At 41.0% G+C, this 11189-nt stretch overlaps 1 protein-coding gene across 1 annotated transcript in view; it reads right to left on the bottom strand.

The window, feature by feature from the left end:
- Positions 1–1769: 1769 nt before the first annotated feature.
- The window catches only part of dpyda (dihydropyrimidine dehydrogenase a), a 244741-nt gene continuing 235321 nt past the window's right edge, over positions 1770–11189 (bottom strand). The window contains exons 21-23 of the mRNA XM_031796432.1: positions 7215–7367; positions 6796–6936; positions 1770–3830 (exon numbers count right to left, since the gene is read on the bottom strand). Of these exons, the coding sequence (XP_031652292.1) occupies positions 3660–3830; positions 6796–6936; positions 7215–7367 (465 nt within the window). The 3' untranslated portion in view covers positions 1770–3659. The remainder of the gene's footprint in view (positions 3831–6795; positions 6937–7214; positions 7368–11189) is intronic.

Here is an 11189-nt window from a genome sequence, read left to right as displayed (position 1 = left end):
GACAAAAGGTAAAACTAAAATCAGGAGGGAGGGGTTGGGTAGGGGATACAAACCCGGTTTAGGGGATAGTGTTGGGTAGGGGATATGAACCCAGGTTAGGGTTGGGTAGGGGATTTTAACCAGGTTTAGGGGGTAGGGTTGGGTAAGCGATACAAACCTGGTTTAGGGGGTAGGGTTGGGTAAGCGATACAAACCTGGTTTAGGGGGTAGGGTTGGGTAAGGGATACGAACCCGGTTTAGGGGGAAGGGTTGGGTAAGGGATACGAACCTGGTTTAGGGAGTAGGGTTGGGTAGGGGATACGAACCTGGTTTAGGGGGTAGGGTTGGGTAGGGGATACGAACCTGGTTTAGGAGGTAGGGTTGGGTAGGGGATACAAAAACGGTTTAGAGGGTAGGATTGGAAACAGGATATGGACAATGTTTAGGGTAAGGGTTTGAGGAGGGATTTATTTCTATAGAAAAAAATAGGGTATAGAAACTTGCTCTTCAGGTGTAGGTGGTTGAGTGGTTGTGGATGTTGCTTGTGTTTGTTTCCAGCGTCCAACAGGAGCGGGCAAAAAATATTACGCACAGGTCTTCTCCAGAGCAGCGACACACCGGGCACACGGCGGTTTGGATCTCAGGTAAGTATTCAGGTAAGTATTGGGTAGGTATTAAGGCTTTTCTGGGCAAGTATGTATTATTTAAATAAAAAATAAATGAATTAATAATAGGTCACTGCATGTAAGTATACTGTACATGTTTTAAATGGCATGCCAGTTTGAACATGTTTGAAAACATGCTGGCCTTCTAGGCAGAGTTGCAAAGAAAAAGCCATATCCCAGACTGGCCAATAAAAAGAAAATATTAAGATGGGCAAAAGAACACAGACACTGGACAGATGAACTCTGCCTAGAAGGCCAGCATCCCGGAGTCGCCTCTTCTCTGTTGACGTTGAGACTGGTGTTTTGCGGGTACTATTTAATAAAGCTGCCAGTTGAGGACTTGTGAGGCGCCTGTCTCTCAAACTAGACACTCTAATGTACTTGTCCTCTTGCTCAGGTTTTTACTGGGTCCTCCCACTCCTGTTTCTATTCTGGTTAGGGCTAGTTTGTGCTGTTCTGTGAAGGAAGTAGTACACAGCATTGTACGAGATCTTCAGTTTCTTGGCAATTTCTCGCATGGAATAGCCTTAATTTCTCAGAACAAGAATAGACTGATGAGTTTCAGAAGAAAGTTATTTGTTTCTGGCCATTTTGAGCCTCTAATCGAACCCACAAATGCTGATGCTCCAGATACTCAACTAGTCTAATGAAGGCCATTTTCTTTGCTTCTTTAATCAGAACAACAGTTTTCAGCTGTGCTAACATAATTGCAAAAGGGCTTTCTAATGATCAATTAGCCTTTTAAAATGACATACAGTACTAGCTAACACAACATGCCATTGGAACACAAGAGTGATGGTTGCTGATATTGGGCCTCTGTACACCTATGTAGATATTCCATTTAAAAAAGCTGCCGTTTTCAGCCATTTACAACATTACCAATGTTTACATTGTATTTCTGACCAATTTGATGTTATTTTAAAATGGACAAAAAATGTGCTTTTCTTTCAAAAACAAGTACATTTCTAAGTGACCCCAAACCTTTGAACGGTAGTGTAGGTATACATTAACCATGGGCGAGTATCAGGTACTTATTGAGATGAGACTAGTCACAGCTGACCTTTAGTGAGCTCCCAGTGAATCACAGCTATTCTTCATATCTATTGAACTGGAAACAGCCACAGGAAGATCTGACCTTTTAGTTACAACAACCCCTGGCCCGTAATACAACAAAGATCCCTGATTTCACAATTACACACCCAAATCAAGAGAAATGGTCAAAAAAACACACAAAAAACAGTTAACACAATCAATGTGTAATCCACATAACCACAGACAGATGCAAATAGTATTAGTAGTAATAGTAGAATACATTCTAAGGGCAAGTTAAACTAAAAGTAAAGTTAAACTAAAAGTAAAGCTGGCTTGTAGCTAACACTGGGAGTGCAGGGCAAGTTAAACTAAAAGTAAAGCTGGCTTGTAGCTAACACTGGGAGTGCAGGGCAAGTTAAACTAAAAGTAAAGCTGGCTTGTAGCTAACACTGGGAGTGCAGGGCAAGTTAAACTAAAAGTAAAGCTGGCTTGTAGCTAACACTGGGAGTGCAGGGCAAGTTAAACTAAAAGTAAAGCTGGCTTGTAGCTAACACTGGGAGTGCAGGGCAAGTTAAACTAAAAGTAAAGCTGGCTTGTAGCTAACACTGGGAGTGCAGGGCAAGTTAAACTAAATGTAAAGCTGGCTTGTAGCTAACACTGGGAGTGCAGGGCAAGTTAAACTAAAGGTAAAGCTGGCTTGTAGTTAACACTGGGAGTGCAGGGCAAGTTAAACTAAAGGTAAAGCTGGCTTGTAGCTAACACTGGGAGTGCAGGGCAAGTTAAACTAAAAGTAAAGCTGGCTTGTAGCTAACACTGGGAGTGCAGGGCAAGTTAAACTAAATGTAAAGCTGGCTTGTAGCTAACACTGGGAGTGCAGGGCAAGTTAAACTAAAGGTAAAGCTGGCTTGTAGTTAACACTGGGAGTGCAGGGCAAGTTAAACTAAAGGTAAAGCTGGCTTGTAGCTAACACTGGGAGTGCAGGGCAAGTTAAACTAAAAGTAAAGCTGGCTTGTAGCTAACACTGGGAGTGCAGGGCAAGTTAAACTAAAAGTAAAGCTGGCTTGTAGCTAACACTGGGAGTGCAGGGCAAGTTAAACTAAAAGTAAAGCTGGCTTGTAGCTAACACTGGGAGTGCAGGGCAAGTTAAACTAAAAGTAAAGCTGGCTTGTAGCTAACACTGGGAGTGCAGGGCAAGTTAAACTAAAAGTAAAGCTGGCTTGTAGCTAACACTGGGAGTGCAGGGCAAGTTAAACTAAAAGTAAAGCTGGCTTGTAGTTAACACTGGGAGTGCAGGGCAAGTTAAACTAAAGGTAAAGCTGGCTTGTAGTTAACACTTGGATGAACCAAACTAAACAGATGCAGTGCTTGATAAACATGAAACAATGACCTCCAGTGCTGATGTGGTATGAGAGAGAGGACATTGTCTGGACATTCACAGGTGGAATACCTCAGGCTGTCACGATCACCTATTAATCTCTGTTCATTACCACTTCTGATCCTTCTGATTATCCCTCTCAACATATAATGTCTAATTTCATAGCTCTGGGCTTGTGGTCCGACTGCCATCCACGCATGCTTGTTAGGAAATGTAGCATTGGTGCGTCAGTTTGTCAGATAGAGCCCAGACGCATAAACATCCATTATTTTCTGCCTTCCCCTTCCTCCCCTCTTCTCTTCTACCTTCCCTCTCATTATCACAGCCTTGACACAACAGGAAAGAGAAAAAACCTCAACGACAAAAACAACAACACATCCCCACACCACCATTGTTTAGAAATAATGCCACGTTTTGCCGCCCGGTTGATTATTTGTAGATAATTGGCTTGGGAATATATAAGGCAATTATTTATCCACACTAATAATTATTTTCATATAATCAAGGTAATTTTTCACAGCACAATTACAAAGCAGAGGAATCGATGTTGTCAAACAGACATTGGTGGACGTTTTTGTTTCTTCTTTCTTTCTCTCCATCCTTTAGTTTCAGCATACGGGCATGACGGCTTGAGGCAGGCCTCTCTTGGGCACATACGGTGTTGTCCTGGTAACCATTTTGATGCACTCGATGATAGGGCAGACACTGAGACAGAGAGTGCAGCCGGTGCAGCTGTCGTTAACTATAGGGAAATGGGTCTCAGGGTCAAACGAAATAGCCTGCAGAGAGAAAGAGAAAGAGAGAGAGAGAGAGAGAGAGAGAGAAGAGAGAGAAAGGAGAGGAGAGAAGAGAGAAAGGAGAGGAGAGAAGAGAGAAAAGAGGAGAGAGAGAGAGAGAGAGAGAGAGAGAGAGAAGAGAGAGAGAAGAGAGAGAAGAGATAGAAGAGATAGAAGAGAGAGAGAGAGAGAGAGAGAGAGAGAGAGAGAGAGAGAGGAGAGAAGAGAGAGAAAGGAGAGGAGAGAAGAGAGAAAGGAGAGGAGAGAAGAGAGAAAGGAGAGGAGAGAAGAGAGAAAAGAGAGAGAGAGGAGAGAGAAGAGAGAGAGAGGAGAAAGAGAGAGGAGAGAAGAGAGAGAGAAGAGAGAGAGAGAGAGAAGAGAGAGAAGAGAGAGAGAGAGAGAGGAGAGAAGAGAGAGAGAGGAGAGAAGAGAGAGAAGATAGAGAGAGAGAAGAGAGAGAAGAGAGAGAGAGAGAGAGAGAGAGAGAGAGAGAGAGAGAGAGAGTGTGAGTGAGTGAGTAGAGAGCAAAGGCTATAAGGTTTGGAATGGCTGCCATGGACCATCATTGACATGGTTTTAGCGTGCTAGGCTAGCACAGGAAGCCCCGCAATGAATCCATGTTATGTAGCTAGTAGACCAATGTGTTCTGCACTGTAACATCAAACAAGGCATATTGTGTATTCTGTTATCACAGTGGATTTGTAATAATATTGAGTTCTATTTAAATCATCTTGCTATGAAAATGTATAAATTGCCCTCATGCAAACTGCATGGTGTTGCATATTGCCGTCAATTCATCATGCTGATACATAATTTACCCTTTTATGTTTATTGTCCATGCGCAATAAAATACATATTTACAACAGATGTCTTCAACATATTGTTGTGAAAATCATTCAGAGGACATCTACCCCTGTATGCAATATTAATGAAAAAAAAAAATTATATATATATACAGTACCAGTCAAAATTTTGGACACACCTACTCAATCAAGTGTTTTTCATTATTTTCACTACATTGTAGAACAATAGTGAACATATCAAAACTATGAAATAACACACATGGAATCATGTAGTAAGAAAAAAAGTGTTAAACAAATCAAAATATATTTTGTATTTTAGATTCTTCAAAGAAGCCACCCTTTGATGACAGCTTAGCACACTCTTGAAATGACCTCAACCAGCTCCACCTGGAATGCTTTTCCAACAGTCTTGAAGGAGTTCCCATATTATGCTGAGCTCTTGTTGGCTGGTCTTCCTTCACTCTGCAGTCCAACTCATCCCAAACCATCAAAATTGGGTTGAGGTCGGGTGATTGTGGAGGCCAGGTCATTTGATGCAGCACTCCATCACTCTCCGTCTTGGTCAAATAGCACTTACGCAGCTTAGAGTTGTGTTGGGTCATTGTCCTGTTGAAAAACAAATCATAGTCCCACTAAGCGCAAACCAGAATGGATGGCGCATTGCTGCAGAATGCTGTGGTAGCCATGCTGGTTAAGTGTGTCTTGAATTCTAAATAAATCACTGACAGTGTCACCAGCAAAGCACGCCACATCATAACACCTCCTCCTCCATGCTTCACGGTGGATACCACACATGCGGAGATCATGTGTTCACCTACTCTGCATCTCACAAAGACACGACGGTTGGAACCAGAAATCTAGAATTTGGACTCATCAGACCAAAGGACAGATTACCACCGGTCTAATGTCCATTGCTCATGTTTCTTGGCCCAAGCAAGTCTCTTCTTCTTATTGGTGTCCTTTAGTAGTGGTTTCTTTGCAGCAATTCGACCATGAAGGTCTGATTCACACAGTCTCCTCTGAACAGTTGATGTTGAGATGTGTCTGTTAATTGAACTCTGTGAAGCATTTATTTGGGCTGCAATTTCTGAGGCTGGTAACTAATGAACTTATCCTCTGCGGCAGAGGTAACTCTGGGTCTTCCTTTCCTGTGGCGGTCGTCATGACTTTCATCATAGCGCTAGATGGTTTTTGCAACTGCACTTGAAGAAACTTTCAAAGGTCTTGAAATTCTCAGGATTGACTGACCTTCATGTCTTAAAGTAAGGATGGACTGTTGTTTCTCTTTGCTTATTTGAGCTGTTCTTGCAATAATATGGACTTGGGTCTTTTACTAAATAGAGCTATCTTCTGTTTCCAACCATACCTTTTCACAACACAACTGATTGACTCAAACGCATTTAGAAGGAAAGAAATTCCACAAATTAACTTTTAACAAGGCACACCTGTTAATTAAAATGCATTCCTCATGAAACTGGTTGAGAGAATGCCAAGAGCATGCAAAGATGTCATCAAGGCAAAGGGTGGCTACTCTGAAGAATCTCAAATATAAAATATATTTTGATTTGTTAAACACTTTTCTTTGGTTACTGTGTGTTAATTCATAGTTTTGATGTCTTCACTATTATTCTACAATGTAGAAAATTGTGAAAATAAAGAAAAACCCTGGAATGAGTAGGATGTGTCCACACTTTTGTATATAAAAAAAAGTGTCTGTGTGTGTGGAACCACCTATTTGATGGAGACACATTATCCTGATGAATGCCGGTCTTCATTAGAAACCATTAATAACATATAATCCCTCTCAGAGATCCACTCACAGACAATGAGCTCTGATGGAACAGTCCGTGCTACTTCATCAATACTTCTGCTGATAGATAATGGGGACATTTATTTACCAGGGAAGAAGAGGAGATTCTTTCTTTAATAAAACTGTCATACTGTTCCTTCCTCCGACAGAGGTACTTTCACAGAGAGCGAGAGACTAATGTGCGTCACTGTGACTATAATGAAAACTAGGCCTTGTCACAAGGCATCCCTTTTTCAGGAGACAGTAAGGGCCAGTCTGGTCCTTAAACAGGCTTTGATTAGACTTGTTCCCGAGCACGTGTGTCTCTGTGTGAGCGTGTGCTTCAAACAAAGGGGATGTACAGTGCAGTATGTACCTGGTACCCAGAGTCATTGCAGGTCATGTAGCACTTGCCACAGTTGATACACATTTCCTCATCTATAACAGCCTCGACCTGCTCTGTGTTGTTCAGCTCCCCGTATGTACCGATGTGCTTCAGAGCCCTGGCTATAACATCCTGGGAACAAGACAACACTAAATAATTACACACAGAACATATTATAAATATATATAGGATCTCTATGGCAACACACATTGATCTAAGGACCTGGTCTCAGTCATGTACTGTATCTTACATGCCTTGTAAACATTATGGCTAAATCTAGGCATCTGTTCCAATATCTACTAGCATACTACTAAGAATGAAGCAATTTATTGGGCATGCATTCTACAGTACATCAAAACCATATTTCAAAGTACTATGGGAGAACTAAGGGGTGTTCTCTTCTCTCTTACCTTGACAGCTGGGACTGGTCTCTTGGGGGTGTACGTTCTGGTGCCATTGGCCTCCACTACTGTGGTCTTCTCAACGTAGTCTCTCACTGCCTTCTTGTAGTCGGCCAAAACCTTTTTCTTCTCAAGCAGATAGGGTCCAAAGCTGGGTAAACTCTTAAAGTAGGATTGATAGAAGGCTGAAGGTTAGTTGTTAAATTCTAACAGCTTCAGTTGTAACTTAATGTTGGAGGTAGTGAAATTCTGAAAAATGATTGGCTTTCCAGGATAGCTTTTTGGTGTGAAACTTGTTGTAGTAAATCAATTTTAGTTTATTCCTCCGGTAAAATATGACTGACCACTTTTTTTTTCATTTAGAAAAGTAATTTTGGTTTCATTCAAAAGTGTTTAAAGATAGATGTGGCCATGTTATTGATGGTTTTTGATAGTTTAATACGGTTCCACGTAAGCATTTTACTTATTCATAACTCCCCAATTATCTTAGCAATAACAAAGTAATAAATTACAATTTGTAAGAGTGAATTTATTTAAATGTTTTACCAATGACATGTCTTATGCATGTATTGTCTACCAATGCCATTTTACTTGTATCAATCTTTTGTATCTCTTTGTAATATTGTCTCGTGTCCTCTTCGACCATATGTTGCAGGTTTGTTGACCTAAGAGAGAGGTTGTTTGTCTACTTACTGCTGATGAGTGTTTAAGCTGCACCTCCAGTACAGAGTACTGAAGCATCACTGATGTGCCTCATTAGAAGCATCAGATGAGAACAAACAGACAGCGAGACAGGGATGAGACAGGAATGAGACGAGGATGAGATGAGGATTGGAGAGCCACAGACTGACCGCATTAAAGGAACACTGTTTGCTTTGGAGTAGTGGCCACTGTTTTTCATCCTGGGAAATTAATGAGATCCGTTCGGCCAACATTTACACGTTAACTGTATCAAGCTGGAGGTGTCCCCTGGGCTTATTGAGTGTTGTACAGCGTTTAGATTTTTTCCCCTCCTCCTGTACACCACAGCAAGTGTACAGGATTACAAGTGAATGACCCACTTTCCCCCAAAACAAGAAAAAAAAGTCAAAAACTAAAAAGTACAATAAAACCACATTTGCTTCAGTTCCCGTTTGAAATTACATCTCTTTCCCCATCTGCTGTGCAGTGCATCGGACGTGATATTGAAAAATTGTTTGGCTTTTAAAAGTGAAATACAAGCTGATGGCGGTCATGGAGGGTGGTTTTCAGGGAGATTATTGTTGTGGGTTTACTCCCGTTTGCATCTCCTGTAGGCCCTCTACTGTAAAATCATGCAATATATTTGCAAAAATATTCATTCGCCTTCCTGGCTTAAGACATTACCGTGTCAATGAACAGGAATTGCTTGCTCACTCAAAATGGTTGCTGCTTGTCTGCGAGCTATTCCCCTTGAAAACAACGTGTTGGCGGAATGGAGGTGATGCAGCTACAGGAGAACATTACCTAAAGCACTTAAAAGGCTTGTCTGAAATGGGCAATTTTGTTTCAGAGAAGAATAACAGCCAAAACACAATAACATTCTCGAAGGAAAAAAAATACAAATCTATGATTGTTTTTTGAGAAAATCTTTGAAAATGAGTTTCCAAGGGTGTACGATTTCATCCAAATACAGCTACAGCCCTTGTACAGACATTGTACTGTATAGATGTGGGACTTGGAGTCATACACTCTATGCTTTTTATATTTAAAAAAACATAGTTCTCTGTGAACAGTATGGTCATTCATGTTAAGTCTGATATAACTAATATCACGTTACAAACATCAAGTCATGTCTCATTTTCAAGCATCAATGTTGTATTCCATAGATAATTGGGACTTTCACACAAACAGTAGTCCTGATCTTCCAGAAACCATGCACAGACAAAAACAATAAGAAAAATTGCCTGATGAATCAATATGTTCCATATCAACAGTTAGGGTCCCTTACCACTACAGTGACCTCATTGATCACTTAATGTGTTGTGAAATCTGTTAGAAAATGTATTGTAATGTTTTAAAAATGTTATAATTGCCTTCATTTTGCTGGACCCCAGGAAGAGTAGCTGCTGCCTTGGAAGGAACTAATGAGGATCCATAATAAACACAAGATATTAATCAAGCCATGAACTTTCTCACCCTTCAGTCTCTTGACCGTCAATCTACTCATGATGATTATTGATGTTGTTGTTTTTAAATTGCTTGTTTTTTGTTGTTGCTTTACAGAGCTTTGAGATTTCTTTATGTCATGAATTGCATTTTAAAAGTTGAATAAATTATTATTAAGCACATGTCCCCTTTAATCTGTGCCTGCCTATACCAAAGACCAAAGGTACACTTTTGATATCCAGACGTCACTTGAGCCAGAGGAGTCTTTGATCCTGAACAAGGACAGTTTGTGTGAGTGCAACTGAGATAGAGAGATACAGAGAGGGGGGGGGGGGGGGGGGGGGATGACGACACAGAGAGACAGAGAGAGAGAGGGGGAGAAAAAGAGAGAGAAACAGAGAGAGAGAAAAAGACAGAAAGAGAGGTATCTAGACAGAGAGAGAGAGAGAGAGAGAGAGCACGATAGCTAGAGAGAGATCACTCTGTCTTTATCCATACATCTCCATAGCCCTACCCAATTGTGTGTGTACGTGTGCATATGTTTGTGTGTGCTCGAAGAAAGACGTCCACCACAGGCCCCTTGCGATCTCTTGGCAAGTGCTTAAGTGGAGAAGTAACTGCTTGTTGTGATTCCTCTAGATTACCATATTCATGACGGTTTGAAGGCAGAATCCCACATACTTATGGCCCCAACATAGGAGGGGATTAAGCTCAGGCTGGCAGGCTGTTTGTCTGCCGTGTGTGTGTGTGTTTGTTTGTGTGTGTGTGTGTGTATGGAAATTGCAGTGATGCCAGACAAGCAAAGCAAGCTCCAACACAACATGCCACTGAGGCCGTGTGGAAAGCCAATCCCATACCTAGGGTGCCACTAATTCATTTCCACCGCACATCTCCAAATTGACCAGAGGAAATGAGGTAAGACCAAGCTGTTCAAAGTATCGACATTGATTCAGGTTTTGAAATGTCACTTTTTTTCTGTCTCAGTTTCAACTTGCCTCCTTTAACAAGCAGCTTTTTGAAATCTATCAGAAAAGTTATCATGAGACAAGCAATTCTACTGGAGCTCTTCCCTGCATTATCCAGCCCGACTGTTAGATAGGAGACTTCCCTGAGAAGCTGTGAATACTGTGAATGAATACTTGCAGGTGTGCTTCCTCTGAAAGTTAGACTCGGGATTAGTCTCCTTGGCATATCAAGCGATTGCAATGCCATTTATTCTTGCAAGCAAATAAAAATTAACTTGTGTTGCCACTAGCTCTGTCGTTGCTAAAATTAGTAAATTGATTGAAAAACTACACCTGCACTGACTCCGTTTCAAACATACCTAATATTTAATGTGCTAGCAATGTGTTTCTGTGCTCTGAGAGACCATAACAAAACAGAGATCACAGATTGTATTGCTGTCTTTCTCTGTCTTCTCATCCACAGCTGTTCTCCAAATATCACCTCCAAACCGGTGAGCGAAGTAAACCAAAGTACAGATGGTTAGTAGGCAACACATTGCAACTTTTATTAGTAGATCCTCGGGAAAAACAGGTGTGCGTGACATGTTTTTCCGCTTTTCATTGAACCATTTATTCAAATTAATGTGGTTTGTTTTTAATTAGATATTTTTCGCTCTCTTCTTCAATTTCATATGGTAATGAGATCATCTCTAAGCTCGATAAATATCATATGCCCACATTGTGTGCATAACATTAAAAAGTAGCAAAGGTTTTAATTGTACATGAAATACCACACATTCAATTTGAACCACCTCTAAACATCCATACGTAGTGGAACACCAGGACATTTCACATAAGGACAGCCTATGTCCAAATCATTAGATGTATGTGCAGTCAGACTTTTACAGGAATT

Source organism: Oncorhynchus kisutch, linkage group LG18 (genome assembly GCF_002021735.2).
Source record: "Oncorhynchus kisutch isolate 150728-3 linkage group LG18, Okis_V2, whole genome shotgun sequence".
NCBI classification, from domain to species: Eukaryota; Metazoa; Chordata; class Actinopteri; order Salmoniformes; family Salmonidae; genus Oncorhynchus; species Oncorhynchus kisutch.
This window is presented reverse-complemented; position numbering and strand designations above follow the sequence as displayed.